Genomic DNA, 13,172 nt, shown 5'->3' with positions numbered 1-13,172 from the left:
AAGAGCCTGTACGATCCTTTTTATACTATTATACTCTTTCACTGTTCGCTTTAAGGACAGACAAACCTGAGGCATCAGATACTTGAGGAGTCGTCGCCTCGGGAGCGATCGCTTGTGTTACGGGAGTTACGGATATGGCAGCCACGGTAACCGGCACTTGGGTCACAGGTGGTGCCATCGATTGCGTCACAGTTTGTTTCACTATGCACCGCGACATTTTGTCATCACATTTATAATTATATTTGTATTTATATTATAACACATAAAATGACTTTTCGACGTACGCGACACGAACACCACAACAAACATCAGACTGTCGACCCGTTCCAAATATGAAGTTTTGTTTATTTTTAATTTTGGCGCCAATTTCACGTAGTGACGCTCGCCAGCCAGCCCTTCCCGAAGCGAATTGATAAGTCGGAAAGGAGAATCGATTTTATCTCTTATTTAATTAGATTACTATAAATATCGATTAATATTTTATATTCATTATTTTAACAACTCACCTGGAGGTCTATAGATTTCAAGCGTGGGTTTGCCTTTTGCGTTTGTCAGGATCATACTCCGTCGTTTCCCATTATTCGGAAACTGTAAAAAAGTTTTTTTTTTAAAGTAAAATATTTCTGCTCTACTTTATTAATGCTACCGCCTTGACGGACAGTCACGATTTATTTTCAGCGTCTTATGCATTGATGACTGGAAAATATGTTTGTACGGAGTAAATAGAAGTATCATCGATATTTAAAATTAAATTCTTGAGCAATCATGAAACTGTTAAGACTTTTTTTTACTAAGATAATATGTTATTTAGGAGCATGTTTCTTGACATTCTTTAAATGATGTCAAAAATAAAACAAAATGAAAAATCTGTGTTGATTTGATATGTAAATATATAATCAAAACAAATAATTAAATAAGTTTTATTCACTTAACGCGTGTTTACTGAGTAGATTGCGATATTTCATAGGTATCTACAAAGGCCATCTAGTTTTACAAATAGCAAGTGGGTGGTAGATAGCGGATTGTGCAGGCTCCCACGCGTGGACTCGACATTGTCATTACCTTTTAAATCTATTTATTGTCTTAAGAGGCTATTTACTTTCATTTTTATAATTTAATTAGATAACATGTAACTATACAAATTATTCTATCTTTAAGATGAATATCCACATTTTTAAACATTTTTTTTTTCTCTGAAAAGTTTTTTGATCTCTCTTCTTTTTGCTTTCTATTATCGATTCTATGATGACAAACAAATACATAAATTAGATAAATATATAATTTTATTATTTCTTTGGGTAAAACTAACCAATTCTCTTCCCCTTGAGTTATGTTAAAGGTTCTCAACATTCCTATCAACAGCATTACTATTCAATAAAATTTATAAATAGTTTTAAATAACCTGGTTATGATGCATGTTGTGATGAGACTGCGGCCGTACGAAACTTCGCTCCCTCATGATGACGCCCGGCGAGGCGAAGTCCTGCACCCGGTAGCTCCTCTGCAACTCTCCTCGTACCCCCATTTGTGCTTGCATTTTGATTGTTTTAATTATATACACTCAAGAAAACTCGTTATACACGTACGTACCACTGGACGGCTTTTGCTTCTTTGGCAATTTCTACCTTTTATTTTTTATTTTTTTTTTGTTAAGTTTTAGTTTTTAAAATTATATTCTAACAATAAATATAATGAATTCAAATAAATACACTAGATAACTGACTAGTAATATAGTTACAATGTCAATATAAATTTGGTTAAATATATATACAATTTGATTTTATACACAAAATCACTAAGGCAATATACAAATGCGAGTTATACAAAATTATACAAGCTTTATATCACAATATAGTATTGTGACGTCACGTTAGAGATCTATACTGAATATTTATGTATAAGTATAATTTATATTTTTAAGTATAAAGTAAGCTAGAACCCCCAGTCGTGGCCACGGAAAGGGGGCGTTCGAGAATGTTCGTTAGACGAATAGAGCGGTGCAGGAGCAAGCCTGACAGACAGAGCGATTGCTAAAATCGAGGGGCTGAAAGTAAGCACTTTTGCAGCTCCTTTCTCGAATCGTTTCGTTGAGGGGTCACTTGTAACCCCTATCTGAAACAAAATATATAGATATTATGCATTAGTATTAATACTTATTTGATATCTTATGCACGTCTGATGAGAAATCAAGTAAGTTTTTTTTTAATTTGCCTATAAGAAAAGTTTATACACAATAAAACAAATACATTAGCTAACAGCTATATTATAATATTCCGTGTATACATATTATAAGTAATCTGTTCATCACAAAAGAAGATCTGCTTTATCTGTGGTCAGCCGCCCGTGTGTGGTTTGAGCTGTCAAAAGCATTTATTTTTTATTATTATTTTATGACATTACGTGTTGGGTGACAAAAACCACCAATAATATCATCTTGTCAAGGACGCCATTATAACGCGCTTAACACTAAGCGCAATAGTTATAGATTCAATTAACAGAAAATTTATGTTTAATTTTCCATATAGGAATTTCAACGTAGTTTGGTAAGAAAATGTCGTTAGAGCTCTTGGAGTGTTTCCAAAAAATCAGGTTCTAATCCACCAACATTCAATTTTTAAATATTTTCTAAAAAAAATATTCTTCTTTCCTTAATATAGAATAGCACTTAAAAAATATCTAAATATATTTATAAAAAATAGATTACTTATTCTATCAGGACGGTAGCTACTAGCTATGTAGTTGTAAGTACAGTTATTTTGTATTGTATAGATTCAGCCTGAAAGACCTTGGTTACCGATGCGTAGTCCCCAATTGGGACCGGTTATGGTTTTTGCGCTTATAAAAAGAAGCAAGAAACAATATTCTATACCGCGCTTAAAGTTGATAGGCTTGTTAAAAAATACTTAAAAAACTATATTTTGGTGGATTATTTAGCTGCATCAATTTTTTTGGTGAAAACTGTAAATGAAAATGTCATGGACGATTTTCGGTCTGTCTAATCTAAATTTAACTTATTAATTTTTAAATGAGAAGTTTTTATAACTATTATAAAAAAATGTAAGGTTCGAAATTCATTTAAAAGTTTCGTTACCCAACAAGTAATATTTGTAATGATAGCAAAAGTAAAAAAAAAATATCTAATAATGTACTCTACAAATATATATTTATTCAATTAATATCTAAAAACAAACGCTAAAATTCTACGAACTGCATGAGTAAATATACTAATACAATTTATTTTTAAATGAAAAAATGCTAATTTTAGATGTAAAAGAATACAATTTCCATTAAAACAAAAGAAATATCGAATTTGAATATACAATAAGTGCAATACACATTGTAATTTTATGTATCATCAAAAACATAAATGTGAAATGAGAGACAAGTTAAATATTAAGTAATGTGTCGTTCTCGTAAGCACAGGCTTATATTTGCAAACTGCAAGTTCGTGTACCTCCAGCGCGTACTGGACTATTAGGTTGATATTTGATTTTAGGTTGGTACCTGGTGATGAAAGTCTCAAAAGTATCTTGAAATGGTTCGTATAAAATAGATATTCTGCGTTTGCAGTTTTACAGGCGGCGCGTGTCTTGATTCTTTATTTTAACTTAAAGAGTATAAATAATTCTACGAATTACTCTTCAGTCTTCCATGAGGCCTGCGTGGCGCAGTGGCACAGAGTCTGACTATAAACGCGACGGTTGCAAGTTCGATTACCGCTACCGCTACCTCGATTACCACTACCTCGTTCTGCTAACCAGCTGCTGCTTAAGCGCGACGTTAAGTTGCGGCATTTAACACGCTGGGCTACCAAGTCGAGTGTTAATTGCATCCGTTTCAACTACATCATGACCAGCACGCACAGAATCTTACAGGTACTTTTTGTCCATGTTTTAGTCATTGAAGACATTATACCTAAATATATTATTTCCAAGTATATTTTGAACTTGCTTAATACAAAATTAGACTAGTTTTATGAATATGACTTTGAAACTAAATAGGAGCCACCTTACAGCGGCGAGGGTTTCGCGTCGGTGTCAGTTGTGCGACTTGCGGCTGAGCTGTGACTCACCGGCAACCGCTAGGATAACCACGATACTATGAAATTATATATATGCTGATATTATTAATTCTAAGAGATGTTTAGTAGGACGTGCATGAGGAACTAATGGTTCGAATTAAAAAATGTTTTCGAGTTGGATAGTATATTTCGACGGTCCCTAGGACGAGTATAGAAAGTGAAAGAATGTTTTTATTGCTGCTTAGATGTATGAATTAATGGGAGTAATTTTGAAATATACGCTAAAAATTAAGCAAAAAAATCACACCAAAAAACTCATTAAAATTACCTTTCTTAATAGTTCAAAAGAGCGATAAAAACATTTGCGAATTTTCACTTTCGATACTTTACCTACAGACCATCGATTTATCAACGAAGGCAATATTTATGTCACGATAATCGTATCGATGGAACCCACTACCTGCGGTTAGAGTTAATTCTAGCATTTAGAATACAAACTTTAATGATTTCCATTTGATCACGGAGGCAAAACCGCAGATAAAATGTAATAAGGAAATATAACAATTTATAAGTATATGGCTATTGGGATTTGTATAATTGAACGTATTTCATAGTTATAGAGTTCAAATCACTTGAAGACATTTTTTTTGAATTCTCGCCGCGCTTTGCCTTGTTACCAGAGCGGGGAAATGAAAATATTAAATATTCCACTCCACTGAGTGAGAATCGAACCTGGAAATCAAATAAACTCTACAATTAATAATTGTAGATTGTATATTAGCACTAGTATATAAAACATGGTGCACCTACTCACCGCTCTCTCGTTGTGCGCCGCCAGTCGTTCCCTGCACTCGAGACTCGTTCACTTTACTCGTATTGGTTTCACTGCAACAACGAAACGGAATTCTCATTTAACAACCTAACTATATTTTAAGCTTTACTTTACTTACTCGTACTAATACTTTCTACTTAGTTTCTTCATTTACAACTATTTTATGTTTTTCTTTGAAAATCATCTGAAGTAGATATTACAAAGCCAAAAATTTATTTATTTATTTATTTATTTTATTTATAGTTTCTTTTTTAAATTCACGCTGTATCCTGCACATATCAGATTAGGTTAGGTGCGGGAACCCTTGTTTTACGTCAAAATCTGGAGATATCGCGTGTTAAGTAGAGTATTTCTTAGATGAATATTAATAATTTTATTTTTGCTCTTCATTACAATATGAGCATAAAAAACTTATTATTTAATCGTTCTCTATTTGATAATAACTCAGGACCATAAATTATTTTTAAAACTGGTAGACGTATACATACTATATTGCGATGAATTGAGCCACTTAACATGCAACTTCTCGGATTCAGAGGAAAATTGAAAAACGGTGTGTCTACATTTATAAGCCGCTCTTACCAATGAGATCGATCTTGAGAGTGATCGTGACGTACCATTTTAATCTATATATATAAAAGGACTTGTCCTCACTGACTGAGGTAAGACGCGCGCACAGCCGTAACCGCTGTGCGTAGAAACGTGAAATTTGGACAGATGTTTACTTTCGTAATCTGGACATCCACTAAGAAGGGATTTTGGAAAATTTTAACCCTAAAGGGGAGAAATAGGGGTTGAAAGTTTGTATGGAAAATAATTTAAATCGGCACCGATTTTTATAAAATTTGAAATTTAGATTTTTAAAAGCATTTAACTGAATACGTGTTTCATCGTTTTCTAGAATTCTCTCCCTAAGGGTGCAAATAAGGGGTTGAAAGTTTGTATGGAAACATCTTTAAACCGCCACCGATTATTATAAAATTTGAAATTTTGACTCTTAAAAATATTTAATTGAACATGTGTTTCATGGTTCTTTCGAATTCACCTCCTAAGGGTGCAAATAAAGGGTTGAAAGTTTGTATGGAAAAATCTTTAAAACGCCACCGATTATTATAAAATTTGAAATTTAGACTCTTAAAAATATTTAATTGAACATATGTTTCATGGTTTTTGAGAATTCACCCCCTAAATACGCAAGCGAAGCTGCGCGCGTCCGCTAGTCTATATATATAAAAGGACTTGTCCTCACTGACTGAGGTAAGACGCCCGCACAGCCGTAACCGCTGATGGTAGAAACGTGAAATTTGGACAAAAGTTTACTTTCGTAATTTGGACATCCACTAAGAAGGGATTTTGAAAAATTTTAACCCTAAAGGGGTGAAATAGGGGCTCAAAGTTTGTATGGAAAAAAATTTAAATCGGCACCGATTTTTATAAAATTTGAAATTTAGATTTTTAAAAGTATTTAATTGAACACGTGTTTCATCGTTTTCTAGAATTCTCCCCCTAAGGGTGCAAATAAGGGGTTGAAAGTTTGTATGGAAAAATCTTTAAATCGCCACCGATTTTTATAAAATATGAAATTTAGACTCTTAAAAATATTTCATTGAACACATGTTTCATGGGTTATTAGAATTCACCCTTAAATACGCAAGCGAAGCTGCGCGCGCCCGCTCGTTACATATAAATTAAAACAGCATGTCAAGAGTGATTTAGCATTCTCTCTTAAAAATAAATATTCTATAGTATTAGTAGAATGTGTATGTCTCTATAGTAATTTGTACTAGAATAAAACAAATCCTATGTTATTTTATTACATATCCTCAGTGTATAAACACTATGGAAATATAACTGTCTTCAATCGATCGCGTCGCTTAAATATTATGGTAATAGAATTCATTAAAGTATAATCTATTCTAACCTCATTAATAGCAGCAATTGCTCTTACTAGCGCATACACTTCGTATTTATAACAGTATCTTCACTTTTTGCACATACGCGTAAGTTTTTTTTCTTTAAATGTATAATTATATAGTATAATTTTCAACGCAGTGTGAGTTATTTATTTATTTTATTATTTTTTTTAATTTAATTTCTTTTTTTGTTTGGTTCTGTACTTACAAGGAAAAAAGGAACCCTTATAAGATCACTTTGTTGTCCGTCTGTCTGTATGTGTAAAACCCTTGCTACTCAGATCTAAGGCCCCATGATTACCTGAAAAAATCGTGTTCCTTCAGTTAACTTAAAAAAAGATATGGCCGTTTATAATGCGTATTTCGACACTATAGAGGAAATTAAAATTAATAGGGTACTTTTTACTTCAAAACTTAAACGTAAGACTGCAATATTTTCCTCCATACACTGCTCGCGTGGAAAGAGGGCGATCGACGTTGTGAATGGTAATCCTATTAGTATTCATGTCTTAAGTGCACTCCTATAGCGGCCACCTTATAAACGGTTGTTGCACGATTAGGTACGTTGTATAGACAAATGCATAGATGAAGTCAAGAAAAATATTTTATTTTAGAATTACATTATTTTAATAAAAGAGGGTAGGCAGAGGGGAACTAGTGCTACCATACTCCGTTCTTAATTTTCCTCCCAATATTGGAGGCGTTGCAGTTTACTAACGGGAAAATGAAAATAATTCAATCCCCTGAATATCAATTGAACCCACAAACATGAATTGCCTATGTTTATAAATCTAAAACTGATTCAATGTGTACTGATGACTCGTCAGTTACGGGCAATGGCGATGAGATGATATAAAAAGTGTAATAAAACACAGATTTAATCAAACTGTAAGCGTCTAACAGAATATAAACACTTCATGAGCTTATAAATAAACATATATACCTATATGGTAGGCTAGGGAACATACGTTATTTTATATTGGTGGTAAAGATTATAAAATAAATTAAGAACAGGTAATTTTATGCATTTCCCCCATAGCATGCATGGTAGGCAGGGGGATCTTTTTGTTAACGCACACTACCTTCCGCTCAATTTTTGAGACATTTGAGGATGCTGGTGGCGGTACTCTACGCGCAATTTATTTAATATTTTACTAAGATATATTTAAAAGTAATCATTTAAATGTGTTCAAAAAGCTCAAGCTTACTTTAGTGCAGAAGAATATGTTGCAAATTCAAATATGTTATACACATATTAGGATGCGACATTTGCATTGAATATTGCGAATATTTCATAAAAATTTCGAAAACTTCACGTTGTAGGCGGTGCCGGATGACATCACCATGTTTACTGTCTGACACATACATACATCTACTTCAGCATATAAAAATAGTATCTAGAATATATAACACGGTAATTAGCACTCTATGTTAACATATTAAAGTTTATATTTACGTGAATTTGACATGTTCTTGAGACTGCTATAGCACAACTGAGTACACATTGTGAGTTGGGTTCTAGGTCACTGGGCACGTTCCACGATTGTCTTTGTTTTGTTGGTAATCGATAATGGATCTATACTTAGTACTCGGATGGAATCGATTTTGATCTTCTTTTAATGATGGAGGCTAAGCCAGCGTCTGTACACGCTACGGTTGTGAGTTCGATTCCCACTAGTGAGTACGCATTATTTGTATTTCTTGCTCTGCTAAAATGACTAAGCATAGCGTTGAGTTCCATCACTTGACACGCAATATCTCGTAAATAGTGCAGAGTGGGTTACGAAATATCATAACCTTTGTCTACGCCGCTACGGTCAACCCTGCTATATACTGGATACAGCGTGACCCTAAATATACTATATTTCAAGTTGTTAAAGAGGTAAATCTTACTTTTTGATTCAAAATATATAGCTGTGCAGCGAAAGACAAGTAAATATTTATGTTATAAATAAATCTCTCAGTACCATTTTGAAATGATCTTGCAAAAGATAACGTAAACTGTTAGTACATTTTCAACAACGACTACAGTATTAGATACTTACATATGTACTGACGAAAATCATTGAACACAAGCACTTTACCAAGATTTTTGCAATATATCATTTGACTTTCTTGTAAGATGGGTAAAGTAACCCAGAATATTTCAAATAGGTACTGTATTACCATGTGTATAATTCTAATAAAAGAAATCTTTAATGTTACATGAGAGTTGGTCTTTACCAATAATTACATCAAATGTGAACCAAATTACAACAATCACAAAATATTATTGTGATCATTTAAAATAATTTGACTGTTGCTTGCATTGCAAAATTCTATTAAAATGTATAACAGTAGGTACAGTTATAATTATATAATAGTAATATTAGTACAGGTTTTGCCTTTAAATTATACTTATTTTCTTGATTTTCTTATGCACTGCTAGTGATCTAGCAGTAAATAAAAAAGTATCTCTTGAAAACTCGATATATTGACTTACCACTACTGACTAGCACTAGCGGAAAGAAAGTATTCAAGCCTTACCAACGTGACTAACGACTTTATGTCGATAGGCTTATAGCTTCATGTATAAGATTTTCTCTCGGGGAAAATATAATAGATATTATTAAAAATATATGTTTCGAGCCCACACAAGCGTGTTACTGTAAACGGAGCAGGTGATGAGTCCGACCGGTACGGTTAATATAGAAAATCTAAATTTTTTCAGCTATATCCCGTATATAACAATAACAAAGTAAGCACAGAGAATGTAGTGTTAAGGCAATTTAGCTGCACTTTGACTTACCTGTTTGTCTGTTTTGAATTACCTGTTTTTAATTCCCTGAGTGTGATTCGAACCTACATCAACCAGTGAGACAGTAGGATACAGTGCTGTTGCGTCACAACTCGCGAATAACATCATTCGGCATTCGACCATTCACCATCGTTCCATTTTAAAGACAAAATCTTTCTTTCTTTTCACATATGATATTGGAATTCAACAAAACTATAAATATAGTAAATGTAAGACAATAACGCATACGTTCACTTTAGTATTGCAACAATATTGAAGTTAACCGTTAGAAAACATTTATTTACCTAAATGCGCTTTTAAACGCTTTACAGATTGCTTTGCATTTGAATGCATAAAATGCGTAAAAAAAAATATTAAATCTACATAAAATTACACAGTAAGAGAACAAGTGCGGCCAGTCGTGGCGCGGATGTACAAAGTGTGATTGTAAGCGCAACAGGTTGCGGCTTCGATTTCTATTCGAGGAAATGAAATATTTAACACGCAATACCTCCAGAATAAGGAAGAAATGGGGAACGGAGTGTATGTATATAGGTACACTGGTTTCCCTTTGCCTACCCTGCTGTGTGCTATTACAGCGTGACGCTAAAAAAAATAAAAAATAGAACATGTTATAGTGTAGGTAAAGAAATAATTATATTTTCCATACCTAAGTCCACATTTTTTTCATGTTTCGTCATTGATGGGCTTAAAGTTCACCATCAATCTATGTAATATTTATATTATAATTTTCTCTATAAGAAAATTATAATTCATTGCATTTTCAATAGAAATTCTCTATATGGTCACTCCTGACATCGAAGTGTCTCACCAGGTTACTTAAATAATCTGAACAATCACTCAGCAAATTATATTCATATAATATACATATTTTATTATGTCATACACAGTTGCAGGTGAATATGCGTCATGGCCGCCAGCTTCGCGCCATTTTTGCCGCGCACTAAGCATTAATATATACAGCCTTTAAAAAATACAAATCTATAATTATTCATGTGTACAGTTCTATTAATTGTTTCAAACAATGTTTTTTGTTAATATTGCATAATGATGAGGCAATGTATTTGTACCGCTATGTTATCGTTGCAAAAAATATAATAAATTTAACAGGACAAATTATGTGCAATTATTATTGTAACAAGTGAATTTGTAATATCATAAATTTAAACCTTTTTATTTTCTTAGTTTATTATTCACTAAATTTATAAGAATGGGTTTAGGGCACACATAGAAAATACTAGTTGAAATTTTCGTGACTTTTATTTATTTAACATACATTTCATAAAAACATCATGTTAAAACGAATATAATGAAGACATAAATGTATGAAAGCAGTTCTATGCACAAATTAAAGATTTTAAGAGCATATAAACTTTTGTTTTATTTTACAAATATTAAAATTTTAACATTAATATAATTTCAATTTCTCTCCTATTTTAGCAATAAATGTTGTATACTTTTCAATAAATTTTGAAAAAGATTCTATTATAGCAATAAAATATTATCTTATGCATGCATGATGCATATACATATTCGTCAATGCATGTTTTCTATTACAGTTTGACCTTTAGTGAAAGGAGATGTAGGCGTGAACCTAAATTTAGATTATAATTCACCTACTAGAAATAAAATATTCATTCGACCTTAATTAACTTTGCGAAACATATAGCAGAATTAAATTAAATATTTAAAAATAACGTTACGATATTGATGAATTTTACGAAAATTAACTTTATATTGAGCATGAGAAGTACAAAATTAACAAAAAGTATACGTTCATATATTGCATGTAGTTAAGTATTATGATTAAAAGTAGGAACTATTAAGATCTTAGTCATGTATAGCAAACAAGTAAAATCAAGGTCATCACATTTCCCACGAACAAGTTATTCAAAATTATAATAGAAAACTGCTTATTTCATGAAAAAAAATTAAAGGTATGCTTTATTTCAAAAAAATACATATTAAATTGGTTGTAATAAGGCCATTAAATTTAGTTTTACCTAATTGTTTTATACAAGGATGTCATGCCTACCATTTACATTGTTTTTCTTCGTTTACGAGTATATATCAATATTAAGACGCGAAAAACAAACGTATAACAAATTAAAGACATCAATACACGTGTCAAAATAATAACCACGTACAAAAACAAATGGCGGGATCATTTATTTTGAACGTAACAAACATCAAACCGCTCTACCGTATCGTATAGATGGTATTTTGGTCAATTAGCCACTGTAAACTAGGCAGTGAGTATACAGGCGTGCTATTGTCGGAAAACCGACGGAAAACTGACTGGAGTGTAATTGAAATATTGCTTCTTCGATTTAATTATTTAATGATACAGAAATTATTATGAAAATGTAATTTATACAGTAAATTGCTATTTAACAGGTCTTTCATGTCTATTAATCTAACTGGGAACTAAGTGCACATTAAATATTAACTAACGAACGAATTTTAGACAAACTACGTACAGTAAATTTCATGTCTAATTTCAGTGAATTTCGCGTACAGTTTGGTTCTAGATATCAAGACTTAAGATATTACATTTTGCAGTTGATCGATTAAAATCATTGTCGAGGAAATAATTTCATAAAAGGAAATCTCTACCATAATTTTGTTGTGTTAAATGTGGTTTTAACAACAAAAAGCTTATAGATCTTTTTAATTCATTAATTAGATAAGAGAAGAGTGGTGTTGGGTTGCGCCATTCGATAGTCATCACACAATATCCCTGAATTGGCGGGAAATAAAATAGAAACGAAGTAAATTATCAGTAACTAATAATAATAAGAATATATTAAATAACTATTGTAAAAAGCCACACTATATGAACAGTCAACTCTTTTAAATGATTTCGTCCGCGAAAACTAAGTTATCAAACGTTCGAAACGATTACAGTAATTTGTTTTGCCGGCATTCGGCAAGCTTCAGGGGTGAGCGACCTCGTTCAATGGCCTGTGGCAGTGGCTGTAGCGCTCGCTAGGTAGTGTTGCCTAATCTATACATTTCTTAACTTTTTTCTATTGTGAGAAAATGTATTGTAGAGAAGCTGTTACTCCGCCAGTTATAATACAAAGATAAAATGCTTTACATTAAAAAAAAACGCTCGCAGATGAGACCTAGTGTTAAGACACTCCATTCCCCATTTTCCATCCATTTTAAACGACATTGTGTATTGAGGGGTGTTACTCAGCTCCGTAGTACGCTCCTTCCAGAGCAAAAAAATGACAATAATTTAGGAGGTTTCTTTTTTAGTCACATGTTTTAAGATAATGATTAATATGATTTAGTCATATGTTTTAAGACAAACTGTTTACACCTTTTTTTAAGCAATATCGAATACGAAATCTCATTTACTTTCACTCAAATATTAAAAGACAGCACGGAAACTTTAATAATTAAATAATTATGTTTAAAATGTTATCACAAAACAAACGAGCTCGTTAGCCCAAAATAAGTGCTAGCGTTAATCTCCACCTGGCACAGATCTGCTAAGACACAAATGTCAGACATTAAATAGAGATATGAGGCATACTGCTTATGTTTATCTAAATATATAACAATTAGTGTGCATTATTTTTATTAAATATTATTAAATTT

General features: G+C 32.2%; 1 protein-coding gene across 5 annotated transcripts in view; it reads right to left on the bottom strand.

Annotated features, from left to right (window-relative positions):
* Positions 1-13,172, bottom strand: part of LOC146534131 (uncharacterized) — a 31,182-nt gene that overhangs the window by 15,877 nt on the left and 2,133 nt on the right. For 4 of the 5 annotated variants that reach the window (XM_085193887.1, XM_085193884.1, XM_085193886.1 and 1 more), the window contains exons 2-4: positions 4,836-4,906; positions 1,403-2,112; positions 507-588 (exon numbers count right to left, since the gene is read on the bottom strand). In XM_085193887.1, the coding sequence (XP_085050013.1) occupies positions 507-588; positions 1,403-1,537 (217 nt within the window). In that variant the 5' untranslated portion in view covers positions 1,538-2,112; positions 4,836-4,906. The remainder of the gene's footprint in view (positions 1-506; positions 589-1,402; positions 2,113-4,835; positions 4,907-13,172) is intronic. The other variant, XM_085193885.1, reaches the window with a different exon arrangement.

The sequence above is a fragment of the Heliconius melpomene genome, chromosome 12, assembly GCF_056956725.1.
Source record: "Heliconius melpomene rosina isolate 202511_hmr_F chromosome 12, ASM5695672v1, whole genome shotgun sequence".
Lineage (NCBI taxonomy): Eukaryota > Metazoa > Arthropoda > Insecta > Lepidoptera > Nymphalidae > Heliconius > Heliconius melpomene.
This window is presented reverse-complemented; position numbering and strand designations above follow the sequence as displayed.